The sequence below is a fragment of the Eleutherodactylus coqui genome, chromosome 1, assembly GCF_035609145.1.
Source record: "Eleutherodactylus coqui strain aEleCoq1 chromosome 1, aEleCoq1.hap1, whole genome shotgun sequence".
In the NCBI taxonomy this organism is placed as follows: Eukaryota; Metazoa; Chordata; class Amphibia; order Anura; family Eleutherodactylidae; genus Eleutherodactylus; species Eleutherodactylus coqui.
In genome coordinates this window covers 157,110,839-157,127,999 of record NC_089837.1, presented here as the reverse complement: position 1 = coordinate 157,127,999, position 17,161 = coordinate 157,110,839, and the positions used below count along the sequence as shown (strand labels likewise).

Sequence of the window (17,161 nt, the reverse complement as noted above, 5' to 3'; positions counted from 1 at the left end):
TCAGCCAACACAGAAACCGTACAAAGTCTTGATGTACGTTTTGCTTCTTGCTTCTTGCAAGGGAACATGCAAGTTATAACCATATACTGGCCGGTTTTTGTTGGTGATATGCATTCTACAGAGTAGATTCATTTTGAAGACATGAAAATGATGAAGGAAGCATATGGAATTACATAGTAAACAAAAAAGGGCTAAACAAACCAGAATATGCTTTATATTTTAGATTTAGAGATGAGCGAGCGTACTCGGCCACGCCCCTTTTTCGCCCGAGTACCGCGATTTTCGAGTACTTCCGTACTCGGGCGAAAAGATTCGGGGGGCGCCATGGGTGAGTGGGGGGTTGCAGCGGGGAGTGGGGGGGAGAGGGAGAGAGAGAGGGCTCCCGCCTGTTCCCTGCTGCTACCCCCCGCTCCGCCACGCCTCCCCCCGCCCCCCCGGTGCCCCCCGAATCTTTTTATCGAGTACTGAAGTACTCGAAAATCGCGGTGCTCGATCGAGTAATTACTCGAAACGAGTACATTCGCTCATCTCTATTTAGATTCTTCAAAGCAGCCTCTTTTGCTTTGATGACAGCTTTGCGCATTCTGGGCATTTTCAAGTAGTCACCTGGAATGGTTTTCAGTTAACAGGTATGCCTTGTCAAGCGTTAGTGTGTGCAATTTAATGTGTTTTAAATCATCAGTGGTAGGGTTGGTAGACAGACCAATACAGTGTTAAACCGTATTCAGCTACTGTTCTAATCCACATTGTGGCAAGCACCACTCAACTAAGTAAGGCTGCCTGTCCACTGTCGTTGCAGTATCCCGCGTCGGATCTCCGCCGCCCAGGAGCAGGAAAATGCAGACGGATCTCCGTGGTCAGCCTATCTGACAGATAGGCTGTCCGCGGAGAATCGCGGCAATTCGCAGCATGCTGTGATTTGCCGTCCACGAGCGGAGAATCACAGTGATTTTCCGGTCGTGGACAGGGGGGCAACGCTTTTCATAGCAATGCTATGGAAAGCGTGCATTGCGTTCCCCGCAGCCGGATTATCGCCTCGAGGAACGCAATTCAATAATGACCGTGGACAGGCAGCCTTATGGAAAACTACAATCCATCATTACTTTAAGACATAAAGGTCAGTCAATACAGAAAATTTCAAGAACTTTGAAGGTATTCTCAAGTGCAGTTATGAAAATCATCAAACACTGATGAAACTGGCTCTCATGAGGACCACCTAAGGAAAGGAAGACTAAGAGGATAAGTTCATTAGAGCTATGAACCTCAGAAACTGCAAATTAACAGCACCATAGTTTAGAGCCCACATAAATGCTGCACAGAGACCAAGTACCAGACATATCTCAACATAAACTGTTCAGAGGAGACTGCGAGAAGCAAGCCCTTATGGTTAAATTGCTGCAAAGAAGCCACTACTGAGGAGCAAGAAGAAGAGAATTGCTTGCGCTAAGCAACATGAGGGTTGAAGGTTAAATCAGTGGAAATCTGTACTTTGGTCTGATGAGACGTAAAAAAGAGGAGCGGATGTTTTTTACATGTGTGGTTCCCATCTTGAAGAATGGAGGAGAAGATGTCATGGCGTGGGCGTCTTTTGCTGGTGACATTGTTGGTGATTTATTCAAAATTCAAGGCACACTTTACCAGCATGTCTACCAGAAGCATTCTGCAGCGACATGCCATCACATCTGGTTTGCGCTTACTGTGACCTGTTTTTCAACAGGACAGTGACCCCAAACACACCTTCAGGCCATGTAAAGGCCATTCACCCAAGAAGGAGAGTGATAGAGTGCTGTGTCAGATGACATGGACTCCATAACCACCCAACCTATGCCCAAATGAAACTATTTGGGGTTAGTCGCCTCTCAGAATGAAGGAAAAAAAGCACAAGTGCTCAACACCTCTGGGAACTCCTTCAAGACTGGAAAACCATTCCAGGTGACTACCTTATTGAATGCTCTTTCATTCACTCAATCAGCTCTAAGTTGTTACCAAATCATTTTTTTTTGTTTACTAGGTAATTCCATATGTGTTCCTTTATAGTTTTCATGTCTTCAATATGAATCTACAAAAAAAAAAAACATGGAATAAAGAGATGTGCCTAAAATTTAGATTTGGCCAAGTTTCTAAATTGTGTCCTGTTTAGTACAAAATATGGAAAGATGTATGGTGGAGAGTAAATGGCTTGTAGTTGGGCTCTTGTAGCTATTACCGACTATCAGAAGTGTTTTCCTATACTGGATTAAACTGAAGATAAGCCTATTGCTCCAGGTTAGCGGTTTTTGGCACCATTGCTTTATGTTTGAGCCAGATTTTATAGCCGCAGGCTACTCACTCTACTTAATAAGTCACTTCCTTGCTGGCCAAAGCTAACAAACAGTTAATGGAGAAGAGGTGAGGTCTTGGGAGCATGCTGGTTAACAGCCAGGTGAGCAAAGAGCAGATAAAGGAGCACCTGCCTTAAAGGTTTGTAAGAGCCCGAGGGCATGGATAGACTCGAGACACTGTGCAATCTTAGTGTCTGACACCGTGCCAGCGTCTTTTATTCTCGTCATGGAAAATATTTCATTTTGAGGTCATTCAGTCAGCAAAACAGCTTTTAATACCCGCAGAGATGCCAGCTCTGTTCCTTTCTTTGTCTTCTTAATGTACACAAGGAGTCACATTTCTTTAGGTGGAGCTGGAAGACCTTCTTTTTTACAACTGGGCAGGGTTGCAGATGCTGGTCATCCCCGCACAGCATTTTATTCCAGCGTCTCCCTATCTGCCTGCATACTTTCCTGTACACACCCAACACCTTTGTCATAAATCTGGCTCTTTCATTACCTCTAAGCTATGATTTTATTTCATTGTGTCTGGTGAAAACTTTGGAACTCGAAAATCAGTTGAGCTTTTTTTTCTGCAAAATGTATGCATTTTATACTATTTGTAAATCAGAGAGAATGCATTGCAGACAAGAACCTGTATGGAAAAGAGAAAAATACACTTACGATAGTCTCAAAAGAATTCTGCCATGTCTACTGAAAGTCCACTATACAAAATATGACCATAGTGGTGTCATATCCAGTACACATTAGACCAAGGGTCCTTTTACATGGAGCAATTTGTTCTGGCAGGCAGCAGACTGTCATCATCTACAAAGAAGTTGGCTAAAAATATTTCAGCCATGAACAATCTTTTCTTGAAAGAACGTTACCAGAAAGATCATTTGTCCGTTTCCTGTTGTGCTAGAACACTTTATGGCCAGATTGAACAACTGTAATGGCCAATATGGACTAAGGCTGGGTTCACAATTCTATTAAAAAGTTCCATTCAATGGACAAGAAAATGAAAAAAGTTGGCATGATGGATCCATCCAGTGGAGGAAACTAGTGGCGCCTGATAAAAAACCCTTTGACTATAATGGGTTCTGTCCAGTTTCCGGAATGGTTTCATGGCATGTTGCACTATTTTTCCTGGCATTTATGACGGACATCCCTAAAGGTAATATGAACAGAGCCTAATATGTGTATGGTTGCATCTATGACATCATCATGCACCAGGAGATTGTTGAACAGGTGTTCAGCCATCACCCTACTTCTATATAATGTACTAGCCCGGCTACCTGATACAAAACAAGTGCAATACAAAACGGGACATTTTAAGTAAGAAAGATTTATATCAGAACGTTTGCATAAATACATTGAAGGACCCTACAGCAACATAGTCCTACGTCGAAGGACACCTATGCCGATTAATGCTATGTTAATTCGGCCAATAGAAGGCTGGAGATGACACTCCTAGTTATTGTTTGCATCGTATCTAAAAGCTTCCGCCTCCAAGAATTTCCAAACTGTTCTTCTCAAAATGGAGTGACTCTCTCTGTCTGAAGAATGCCGGGCAGGCTTCGCTTCGTCAGTTTCTACAATTTGACCGGCCGCTTGTCAAGTGAGTTGATTCTCGAGTCAGCCGTTGGTTTGTTTCTGCATCTCAGCTAGTCGAGCGGCGGCTTGTTGAGTGCATTGATTCTCGAGTCGGGTGTTAGTTTGCTCTGGCGCTGCAGCTACTTGAGCGGCTGCTACTTTAAGTGCGGCTATTGTACTTCTGCCCAAATGGCTCCTTCGCTTGCTTGGCATCCTATATCTAAAACACAAAATCTGTTTGTTTGTGTCAATACAAATCCCCACTTCTGGTCCGATTTGAGTAAAATTTGGCATTTTTTGTTGCAACCAATCATAGCTCAGCTTTCATTTGTTATTCTGCTGATGTAAAATAAAATCTGCACCGTCATTGGTTGCTATATATTATACTGCTGAGGTGAAATAAAACCTATGCTGTGAATGGTTGCTGTGGGCAACAGTTTTCAATCCTCAGTGCTGAGATAAAATGAAAGTTGCTCTGTGATTGGTTGCTGTATATTATATTGCCGGGGTATAATAAAAGCTGCTCTGTAATTGGTTGCTATGGACAATAGTGTTTAATCCTCTTAGTGCTGAGGTAAAATGAAAGCTGCTCTGTGACTGCCTGTTATGGGCACCAAAAACAGTTTTTTACCGTTTGTTGATCCCTTTGTTGACAGTTTTGTTAAATGAGGGCCAGTGTTCATAAATTTGCTTCATGTTTGACTGCCTGTTATGGGCACCAAAAACAGTTTTTTACCGTTTGTTGATCCCTTTGTTGACAGTTTTGTTAAATGAGGGTCAGTGTTCATAAATTTGCTTCATGTATTCCTGTCTGGGGACAGATCATTTTTGCAAATAGTTATCCACATGGACATCCAAGGCGGAATTAGGAAGGACAAAATGGGCAAATGATTGGTGGCTCCACCAGGGTTAGGCTGCGACTGAAAAGCAGTTCGGAACACTCAGTCTGACTCTGCTTGCGAGAATTACTTGTTGGAAATAACCAGGAATACTAAAAATAATTCCGTAGAATCCATTGGTGAAAGCAGATTTGGGGGTTGTTGGATTAAAATTCAAGCAAAGGCAAAAAAATGCAAATAGGGTTGCCAACACAATGTCATTTCTGATTTTTTTTTTTAGCCTATAACCTTCTCAGGGTCGAGATTATACTATGTGCAAAATGTCATGTCAATCGGTCGTAGCGTTTGTGCGCGATGCTGCATCAAACAGCTAGACATTGACTAATATATAGAAGATCTGGCCACCGTCAGTCCCCTGACAACACTGTCCAGTGGCTGGAGCGCTCCTAGACACAGGCAGGTTACATGTGCTGCTCAGTCTGCTGTGGAGGCTGTTTTGCCAATGACTTGCACAACTGTAGTAACATAAGAGTATGCTCGCATGATGAAGATTTCAGTGAAATTCAAAACCAAAGCTCAGGATTTCTGCCATGGATTTGCAACTGTACTCATGCAGATTAGCTCCATTGAACTTCAATGGCCATAATTCAGTGCGAAAACCGCACCAAGAATAAACATGCTTGGGATTCTCGGGGAGAATGTCTGTGCAATGTGACATACAATGAAGCACGGCATGATTATTTCCTGATTCTGTATGACATTGGAGGTACAGTATGAACTCACAGCATGGGTGACATATTATGGATTTGGCTGTGTGGAAGAGCCTTTATGTCAATAGTTGGCATTCTTAAGGCATTTTCAATAGACCATCTGTATAATGCATGAGTGATGCTCCAGAGGGAGAGACAAAAATTTCTATTCTGTTCTATTACAGATACATGCAGATGACCTGTTGAACCCCTTCCCGCCACAGGGCGTAACTGTATGTCCTGGCAGAGGAGTACTTAGTGCAACAGGACGTAAAGTTACGCCCTGGGGATAGCGTGAGATCATAAGAGATCCCGCACTATTCGGCAGCTGGAGGCGGCTGTCACCGATAGCCAACCTCCCTCTGCAACAGCAGGGGTGCATCGGAGCAGCGACTCCCGCTTTTAACCCTGTCCGCCTCCAGACTCCGCAGCAAATACAGCCCATAGTATTCAATGGCAAAACGCCATTTCCTCACCACGAGCAGAAATGCGATTTTGTGTGGGTTACGCTCGGCCAGCTTTCATTGAAGTCAATATGAGCAGTCTGTATCACGGCACTTCCGCGAGCACTGCGGAAGTATCGCGGGATACGCGTCACACCCCAGTGACGGTGGCTACTCCACATGCGCTGCGGAGTGCCAGCCGGCACATCCGCAGTGTGTGCAGAAACCGTGGCGGTCAGCTAAGCTGGGATCACTGGCCGGGCACCGGTCGAACTCCGCTACGGGAGTACCGAATGTGGAGTCCAACCCACCCGTGTGCAGGAGGCCTTAGGCTATCAGAGCCCTGTGCACCAGTAACAGTTGGACTTGATCAAGACAGGTTTTCAGCCTACAAATGGAAGCAAGCATGTTTCCATTCACTGACAGCAGTTTATCTCATTGTCTGAAGCTCCAAGTTCATACAATAAAAGTACCATATCCACAGACCGCCATCCACCAGACAGATGCCAATTTGGTCTATGTTGGGGTAGTTTCCATTATGGTTTATATTTTTTTACTGCATGGAATAGCACAGGGGAACTGGCTATTCTAGGCAGAGTCACCCAGAACAAAGTAAACACATATTGTGCACTATAAAATTTCTTTTCTTTTTACAATAAAAGTCTATGTAAGACTGATGCCCCAAGATGGACTCTGATAAACATATATTCTGAAGTTTCTACCATAAGCTCCCCTGGATAAAGTGTGAAATGTAGGAGACTCAACACCCTAAGGCCGCCTGCACACGGGCGGAAATCCCGCGGCGGGATTTCCGCCGCTCAAAGCCTGCATAGGATTGCGTTAACAAACGCAATCCTATGCAGACGGCCGCGGTTTGACCGCGCAAAATCTCGCGCGGCAAACAAACCGCAGCATGTCCTATTTTTGTGCGGGGCTCGCAGAAACGTCACTCACGCAGCCGCCGGTTTCGGTCTGCGCATGCGCCGGCTGCCCGGCAGCCGGTACATGAAAGAGCCGGGGGCCGCCGGGCGCGGGTGAGTACGCGCTCATCCCTGCAGGCGCTCGGGTCGGGTCCCGCGGCGAGAATTCTCGCTGCCGGATCCGACCCGCTCGTCTGCAGGCGACCTAAGGCTACCTACACACGAGCTAGCGTAACATTGTATGCAAGGCTGAATGAAGACAATTTCCATCCAGTTCAGCCTGTTTTATTCACACCTTGTTGGTCCAGAGGAAGGCAAAAAAAAAACAGCGAGCCAATTTAGCTCCTATGGAGGAAAAAATTCCTTTTTGACTCCATAATGGCAGCCAGAGTAATACCTCGATCAAAATATCAACAACCCCGCTGGTCACCTAATGTCTATATCCTGTAATATCATAGCGCTCTAGAAAGGCATCTAGTCCCCTCTTAAACTCCTCCATTGATTTTGCCATCACCATGTCCTCAGGCAGAGCGTTCCACAGTCTCACAGCTCTTACAGTAAAGAACCCCCTTCTGTGTTGATGATGAAACCTGCTTTCTTCTAGACGTAGCGGAGGATGCCTTGTTATTTTTCCTGCACCGCCTCACTCATGTATAGGACTCTATTCAAAAGAATGGGGTTCATATTTGTGCATCTTGCCGTGCATAAATCTCGCACAAATTTGTTAAAGCGGCCTAAAACAAGCTTTATAAAGGAACAAATATTCCTAAAACTTGCATCTGCCTGTCTCCAGCTGATCCCAGATGTCCTATGTACTGAAGGGTGTGTGCTGCAGTGACTAGGCTTCCACACATATGGTTTTTCTTCACTGACAGCAAGCAGGAAGTTTGAAATTGGTGATGAAATGAAACAAAGGATATCATAAAGTGGAGTCATTTTACATTTGTTCTGTGAATAAGCTTTACTAATGCAAAACGTGAAGAAACCCCTTACCATTATACAGCGTAGAAAAATGTGCTGCAGGTTAGTCATCACTATCTCATCTGGTCTCATTGATGGAATCATTTCCTCTAATAGCGGAAGCATTGGGATGCTGAGCGCAGCTGTGCAGAATGGGACTTCACCCTGCAGACCTGTCAGCAGTAAATAGGCTGGTAGTCTGTCAGTGGTCTTTAGAGCAGAGGATCCTGAAATACGGTGCCTGCTAATGAATTTGCAGCTTTGAGATTTGAAATTACCGTCATCCATCCACATTATAGAAACACTACTAGGAAATGATTCTAGTAGCAACTGCTATTCCCTAATGCATTCTGGTAAGTTCACAAAAGGTGTAGACAGACTTTGAATCTCTTTGTACAGCAGCTGAGTTTGTCATTCAGTACAATTCATTGTGATCTCGCTACGTATTATCTGTGGTTTCCCCATAGGATAGTAGGTAAACCTACTACATCATCTTAGCTCTGACACTTATTATATTCCAATGACCAATTAGCCTCTGCTGTATTTGCGGTATTAGTTTCATGGTGCAGTAGAGTAGAGCTCTGAACAGATATCATATGTGTAATAGGTGCAATGCAAATACGGGAGATGGATGCATACACAGACAGCTTTTGGGTTTTTTTTTGTCCCTCATCAGTGTGCAGTAGGATCCTGGCTTGGCTAGTGAGAGGCCTATGAAATGGGTCGGTCGGGTAACATCACTCCTTAGAGAGAACACCATGCATGCTCCTTCGGGTTTTATGCAAATAGGTGGCGCTGCATAGGTATTGTTCAATCTCCAGCGGTCTGTGTATGGATTCTGGCTTGGTTTTCAATTCCCAATCATTGCTCTACAGACCTGTATAAAGAGTCAAGCATTGTTTTGAAGGAATGCTGCCATCCAATAGGTGGCGCTGCAGAGGTATTGTTCCATCTCCCTTAGGGCTCATTCACATGGGTGTATTGTCACTGTGCTTTACACATACATAACACGTGGTGAATGGAGGCAATGAAAGTCTATGGACTTTCATTCTTCCATTCACTCATGCGTTGGAGCTGCAGGGGACACTGTGTAAAAATAGCAGGAGAAATAAATCGCGGAATGCTCTATTTCTCTGCGTTTCATATGTTGATCTTGTAGGGCTGTGTTTTGAAATGCTGCCCTCTTGCAATGCCTGCGACAGGGCAGCATTTAGTACAAAGCCCCGCTCAGTACAGAGCAGGGGATTTGAGAAGACAAAAAAGTCACACTATGCATGTCCGTGACGTCATAATCCTGGGCATGCACAGTGCCAATCGCAGCCCCTATGCGATCTCTGCCAGCTCTTCTGCCAGCAGAGCGTAGGGGCCGCAATGAGTATAGCGCTGCGAGACTCGCAGCATTGTACTCATACAGCCATGTGAATGAGCCCTTATTTGCATATTACCCAGAGGAGCATGGATGGCCTTATAAGTCTCCTCACTCACCTTCTTGGTGCTCTCCCTAAGGAGTGATGATACCCCTACCTAACAGGTGCAATTACATGACAATCTCATCTCTGCTAATTCTTTCATATACATTATGGTGTCATGTTATCTGATTAATAAAAACTTCTAAACTGGAAGTTTCAGACTATTTCTCTTTTATAAAAGTTGCTTTAAAAGTACTTTTAATTTCACCCCTTTAATTTCCGGGGAACTGCCAATGGTGTTGTAGGGTATAAAAGTTTGAACCCTACGGAGATTAATCTTTCTGCGGCAGAAATTGAGACAAGCTCTGTAGCATTCCAAGATGGAGATTTTCCATTTGTGAAGTGTTTTCTAATGAAGCTTGATAATATGGTCCTTGCCAGACACATTTCTTTAACATTACTGGTAATGCAAAGCTTTGTAACTTAACACATGCCTGTACTTCAGGACAGATGGTCAAACACTGAAGAGTGTGGCGGTAAGTAAATTTGTACAATAGCGTACTTGCACACAAAGCTGCTGACTCCCCATTGTGTGTATTGTTTCAGTGGAGCGCTGCCAAGAGTTTCCATTAACCGCACATACCGCGTTTTCACTAAGCCGGGGTTTTGTTACCAGATGCAAAGAAAACACAGTGATGTTGAAATAAAACTGTTGTGTTATAGAGAGGGAATGGCATGCATCGCAATTCATCACTTTTTTTTTCCAGCAAGATATCTAATCTTTTAAAGAGGATTACACGCAGAAATTATTAGGTGTCGGATCTCATACAAGATATATATTTTATTATAGCCAATGTATTTCAAATGTCCTGATTGATAGTATAATGTGTCTCTCAGGTAAGGGAAGAACTTGATATTTTTTGCACCGAAGCCATAGAACTTACTGTGGTAACACACTGGGTGGTTGTGACCGCAGCATCATGTTTATCAGCGCACTGCCACTCTTCTTCAGTCGTGCTGACTAGGTGTTGGTTACAAAGAATAATCTGTACAGATGTGTCCATCCTTAAAGGGGTTTTCCAGGCCTTTTTTTTTTTATTGATGATCAATCCTCAAGATAGGTCATCAATAGCTGATCAGCAGGGGTTGTGCACTTTTATTCAGATATTAAAAGTGCATGAGTACTGCAGCACCTATTCTTGTATTTGTCTCAGCTTATGTGCACCATCAGATTTAATTTATTTGGTCGAAGTGCCTTGTTCATCATTCACAGCCATTCAGTGGATGACATCACTGAATGGCTGTGATTGGTTTATCAAACGCCGGCTGTGATTGGCTGGCGCTCCATCCAATCACAGCGCTTACTTACACAGCGCTGACGGCGGGGGAATTCAAAGCTTGACTGGGGAGATGACAGCGGGGAGAATTCTCAAGCAGCTTGCCGCACCGCCAGGGAGACCATCGTGCCAGGGACACAGATGCCGGCTGGGAGGTGAGTATTGCATTTTTTCTTTACCTAGTATATACTCGAGTATAGCTAGGCTTATACTCAAGTCAATAAGTTTTACCAGTTTTTTGTGGTAAAACTTATTGACTCAGCTTATACTCGGGTCGGCTAATATTCGAGTATATATGGTACATTAAATAGTACCATGACAAAATACAAGTCGCCCTGTCAAAAACAAGCCCTCAGACATCTACGTTAGTGGATAAATAAAAGAGGTATGATTTATTTTTAAAGTGAGGAGGAGAAATCAAAAATTGAAGAAAAAATAGGCCGCGTCCTTAAGTGGTTAAAGGGGGGTTACGGTTTTAAGTTAATCACTGTATAAATGAAAAGCTATTACATTCCTCTATGAGAAAAGCAGACTGGACTCCAGACTGATACTTTAGAGTAAATTAGCCATGAGATTTGTGGAACTGCTTCAATGTATTTACAGTGTACATAAACTTTCAGATGACTTTTCCGAAGCTCTCATGCGTACACCATGTCCATCCTGTATATGATTTGATTTCTATTTATTTTTTCTCTTAGGATAGATATATGCTTTTCCCAGGTATCACTTACGGTTGATTTTCCAATCACATCTGCTATACAGTACATAAAAATGGAAATCTACTTGAACTCCCTAAGGGCTGGTCATTTATTATTTTTTTCACCCCTGCTTTCCAAAAACAAAATGTTTTTTTATATCTCCATTGATATAGTCATAAAAGGTGCTTATTTGTTGCAGGACAAGTTGCAGTTCTTAAGGGTACCAAATAATGTATCAAATGCACTGAAAACTTTTTAAAAAATTCTAATTGAAGGAAAATAAAAAAAAACAACACATTCGTGCCATTGCTATTTGGGTTTTGTTTTTAAGGTGCTCACAGTACTGTAAAAATGACATGTTCTCTTTACTCTGCGGGACAGCCATACCAAATACATATAGTTTTTATTATGTTATACTTTTAAAATTTTTAAAATAAGAAACCTTTTTTGCCCTGCTACAAGCAGGACTTAATAGGCTGAAAGCCATGGCAGGCCTCTAAGTCTTCACTAGGCTCAAGGCTGCCATGGCAAGTCTTCGGCACCCCATTATTGTATTGTGCATCGACTCCTTCAGCTAATTACTTAGGTGTCACAGTCGCATTGTCAGCAGCATCTAAGAAGTTAAGTGGCCATGATCAAAGATATCTCTGATTGTGGCCTTTACCCTCAGCTATCAGCCTTATAATACAGCTGATACTCACTGAATATGAAGCAGGATCGGCTTCTGTGCCATCCCGATGCCCATAAAGGACATATAAGGGAATTTGTTATCAAAAAATATCACGCTTTATATTTTAAAAATATTCTTTAAATCCTGCAGTTTCCACACTGACCACTAAGGGTGCATTCACGTGTGCATGTGCGCACATAACTACGCGTCTATTAGAACCATTGGTTCCCTATGGTGTGTTCACATGTCCGTGTTTTACAGGCATGCCAACACACGTACCTGCAAAACATAGGACTTACATGCACCATATGTCCGTGGTGCATGTCAATATTCCCCGCCTCCAACCCTCAGCACCTTGAAGAGAAGTAACCATCCCGCGTTACAACAGCTTCTCCTCTTTACAGCATGCCTGTTTCCTGTCGGACCCTATGCTCTGTCAGGGTCTCAGTGCATCGGGTTGTGACATAATGTATGTTACATCCTGAGGCACTGAGACTCCTATAGTGCATGTGGTCTGCTGGAGACTGGGCACGCTGTAAAGAGGAGAAGCTGTCTGTAACACAGGATAGCTTCTCTCTACAGCATCGAGGGGAAGCGGCAGGAGGGGTACAGATGTACCAGCGCCAACAAGAATGTTTGGCAAGCTATATCTGATATGCAGACCGCTGGTCTCCTTTCAGCTTGGCTATACTAATTGCATATCGCAACTGGTGTCATTAAATTAGCGTAGACACGCTGAGCCGCAGCTTGACGTGACTCGTTAACAGACTAGTGCGCTAATGTGACATGCATTAGCGCTACTAGGTCTGTATATAAAAAAGATGTCATAAGAGAAGAGGGCACTATGGGGGAAATCTATATATAAATGTAATGAAACATTGTAGTAATATACTCTTCTATGTAAGCTGCTGTGCCTGCACTAGCTATAACAATGCAGGCACAGCACTGACGGGAACTTCCTGTTCAACTATGCAGTTAAGTCGCTGAAGACGGATTTCTCAGCAATATCTTCTCTGAGCTCCATAACAGTATAGTGATTTTCTATGTACAGAATAGGTCTGTAGAATAGGTCTGAATCACCTATTCTGTACATTTTAGAAAAAAATTGAAGTCCTTTTAATAAACAATTAACTCCTGTAAAATGTCCCATGTGTGAGAGCAGAGTGTGATACAGAACTAAACATTTTCTATTCATGATGTGCTTTCTGTGGTTTTACCTCGCTACAACTTAGGAGATATAATTATAAGGTAACAAAGAGATTTATTAGCATTCAGAAATGCTGTAGCTGAAGAGATTATAGGACCACTCTGGGAAACTTTGTATCGTTTTCTGGGGGTGCAATTACTATAGAGAACATAATAAGACAATTGACCATAATTACCAGTAGCCACGTTGCTGAGATTTCGGCTCTGCTCTGATCCCCCGTTGTCCCATGTGACCTGTACTGTGATTAGATGTAAGCTCCGGTGTCTTGTGTGTCTGAAAAGTGACTTTTCTCCATTTATTTCAATGAGAGCTTCAGTTGAGCAATAAAGTCACTTCTGGCACTAACTTACAGCTAGTTACAATGGGGGTCACATGTAATGACCAAGAGCCCTATAATACTCAGTAAGGCAATTGCACTCCTAGGAAACATTTGAAAGTTTCAGCCTAGCGGCCTTTTAGGTGGCGAATCCAACCTGCCACATCTGTGTACAGCGGTATATGGACATATGCTAGTTTTCGTACTATGTTGATTCTCTTTTTTTTACACGATCATTCTCAGAAAATAAGGCTGTTGTAATAAATCCTTTTACAGGTTGTCATATCATGGCCATTTGAGTGCAATATATGTCAATGTGTATTGGAACCATAATTTCTCTTGTGTTTCAGACGCATATTTCATGCATATGTAAAGACCTGTCATTTCATCTTTTTAGGAGAGATGGAGAAGGCCTGCGTATCCACTGGGATAAATTGCGTGAGCCCACCTTTGTTTCCCGCTGGAACCCTCTGTCTAATGATCTGCCGTACACAACCTTCATTGATCACCCTCTAAGTACCTGTTCCGAAACATTATCTGCTGTCAGTCAGGTAATCAATATATATGACATAATTTACCCCCCTACTGTAAATTATACAGGGGTGACTAAAGGCCCTTTTACACACAACGATTATCGCTTAAAATTTGCTAAAAAGGTGACTTTTGACCGATAATCGTTGCGTGTAAATGTGTGCCCATCGTGCACTTTTCGTCCATCGCTAAGTTCAGCTCAGGTTAAAATCCATCGTTCCTGATAAGACGGACCACACGCTGAGTTCTCCACAGGCAGCACTGATAAACTTCCTTTCAGCAGCTGTCCTGCTGGAGAACAATAGAGATGTATTTAGAGAACAGACCCCCGCGTTTCTCTAAATACATTCAAATGAAGCTGGTTAGCTACTAATGGGCTGATTAGCCCATTAGTAGCTAATACAAAATGATCACTCAAAACTGTCAGTTGCTGACGAATTTTGAGCGATCTTCTGTGTGTGTAAATGGGGCTTATTACACATTGTAGCTACTGAATTTCCTGGGTTTATGTACTTTAACCAACAACTGAAATCAATATAGATGATTTTTCTCCATCAACTTGATGCATAACCGTAACATCCTACCAGTATATTAGGGTGTTCTCCAGAACAGTAAATCTTTTAAGTTGCTGAGTAGGTGAAAGTGAGGTCTGTATAAGTTTCTTCCAATGAAGTCACATATTTGGTCTAGGGCAGTACTGCTCATATGACAGGTGCTGTGTGGAATTCAGTTATGTGGGTTGGAAAACTCTGTTTGGAGTGTGCACCCACTGGACTCCGTAGGAGGATGGCATTTTCCTGAAACATGAACTCCGGAGCGTTTTCAAATAGAAACAAGCGCATATTTTTTATCAGGTCTCTTCAGGGTCATACGACAGCAGGGATCACCATTATTACAGCCTTCAAATCAATCCAAGCTCCTTTTACTTGTCTTTATGTGTATTAAATAGGATGGACATAGCAAATGAACACTTTAACATTTCCACTAGAGGGCAGCAACATGCTCAGTAGGCTTAGTAAAGGAAAGGTAGGGCTCACTCACATGGGCATATGTGAAAAATCCAATAATGGATGCTTGTCACTGTCTCATACAGTGGCATTCATCACCTTAAAAATATTTTATGTTTAATGTGTGCTTTTTTTTACTGAACTCCACAGGATGGAATAGTTCAGTCTGCTACCTCTTTTTGCAGTACACTGACGTGTATCCGCCAGATAGTGGCCAAAAAGACACTGTTTTGGCCTCCGTATCACTGTGGAGCCCCATGGACACGTTTAATGTGTTTATCAGGAACTTTCCCAGCATAAGTGCTAAATAGAGATGAGCGAGTATACTCGCTAAAGGCAATTGCTCGAGCGAGCATTGCCTTTAGCGAGTACCTACCCGCTCGAGACGAAAGGTTCGGGCGCCGGCGGCGGGCAGGGAGCTGCGGGGGAGAGCGGGGCGGAATGGAGGGGAGATCTCCCTCTCTCCACCCCGCTGCCCCTGCTGACTGCTGCTACTCACCGCTCCCCCGCGCTGGCACCCGAACCTTTCGTCTCGAGCGGGCAGGTACTCGCTAAAGGCAATGCTCGCTCGAGCAATTGCCTTTAGCGAGTATACTCGCTCATCTCTAGTGCTAAACTTAAACAATAAGCATGATGTGATCACAACCTTAGGTGTGGGAAATAAATTGCATCACCCCGAATGTCTGATTTCAGATACTGTCTTATTTCTTCTGTGTCTGCAGATTTCAAACTTTAATGATCAATTGGTAAAAGCTGTCCAAGAATCGCACAAGAATAACCCTGTGCCAGGACGAGCGAATGGAGCCTTGATCTTAAATCAACCACTTCTGATCGAGACATATGTTGGATTAATGTCCTTCGTCGGAAATCGCAACAAACTTGGCTATTCGCTTGCAAGAGGCAGCGTTGGGTTTTAAGTAAAGCTGATATTGCAAAGTGTTTCACAGATATTTTCTTTGCTACACACATAACCCAGATTATCTTGTGATGTGTTCATATATGAATGAGATCAGTCTGGGGCCCTGACGCTTCAGACAACTTCTTCCACTGTTCACATGCTATACTATAGTACTTCTCTAACCTAAGTTATGGTGAGGTGACGGGAAGTTAGGTGATGTTTTTTTTTTATACTCACCGACTCCTGTGCTGCTCCCCGGTGACGTCCGTGCACAGTCGCAAAGTCTGACTCTTTTCTGACTGCTAAATGCACGTTTTTCCATAAAAGTGTATGGGAGTGTGTGCGCATGGCAGTCTGAAAATAGTCAGATTTTTAGACCGCTTATGGACTTAGGGGAGCATGTGAATATAAAGAATACATTACCCAGCTTTCTGATTGGCACCATAACTTAGTGCTGTTCGGAGGTAATAGGTTTCTTTTAAGAGAATGTTCACACGGCGGAATTCTCATGAATTCCGCCTCTTAAATCCTTTTTCATGCAGTTTTTGGCGTGCATCCGCACTCGTAATTTTGCTGTCAGCTGCCATATGTTTCCAAATCAATAAGGGACATATCATTTCTTGATAAAACTCTCATTTCCACATCAGAAACCAACACATGGATTTTGTTCTTTGCTGCAATTTTAAAATCAGGGATGACTGACTGAATGTTAATGTTAGGGGACCATGGAAGAGTTGTATATCAGCATAAAAAGCCTTTAACCACAAAATGTAATATCATGTTTAGTCTTGGTGTGATACAAAAATGTAATAAATATGTTCTCAGTTAATAAAACTAAATTTAAATATATATATATAATTGTGTGTATATGTATACATGTGTATGTGTGTGTGTGTGTGTATATATATATATATATATATATATGTGTGTGTGTGTGTGTGCGTGTGTGTGTATACTAATAGTTGAATGTGTGTTGTTATCTCTGTTCTACTTCAAATTGCAAATCTTTATAGCTTTGACATCACCGTTTCCTTATCATCTTTTGTATAAGCGTTTCCCAGCCTTTTTCATGAAGGATTCTGTGTAATTGTTTTAAGGAACTAAAACAATAAAAAGTTGAACTGGAATTGAAGACAATTTTTAAACATGCCGTTAAATATCAATTTAAGTAAACTATCGTGGTGTGTTCATGGAACAGCATGTTTGCTCACACAGCCAACCAGAGCTATAATAGGCTACACTTAGCAGAACTGTTAATGCCGCAAAACTGCATACTCCGTA

General features: G+C 42.8%; 1 protein-coding gene across 1 annotated transcript in view; it reads left to right on the top strand.

The window, feature by feature from the left end:
* The window catches only part of TPRG1 (tumor protein p63 regulated 1), a 90,703-nt gene extending 73,974 nt beyond the window's left edge, over positions 1–16,729 (top strand). Inside the window, exons 5-6 of the mRNA XM_066602136.1 lie at positions 13,842–13,995; positions 15,705–16,729. Of these exons, the coding sequence (XP_066458233.1) occupies positions 13,842–13,995; positions 15,705–15,899 (349 nt within the window). The 3' untranslated portion in view covers positions 15,900–16,729. The remainder of the gene's footprint in view (positions 1–13,841; positions 13,996–15,704) is intronic.
* The last annotated feature ends 432 nt before the right edge of the window (positions 16,730–17,161 follow it).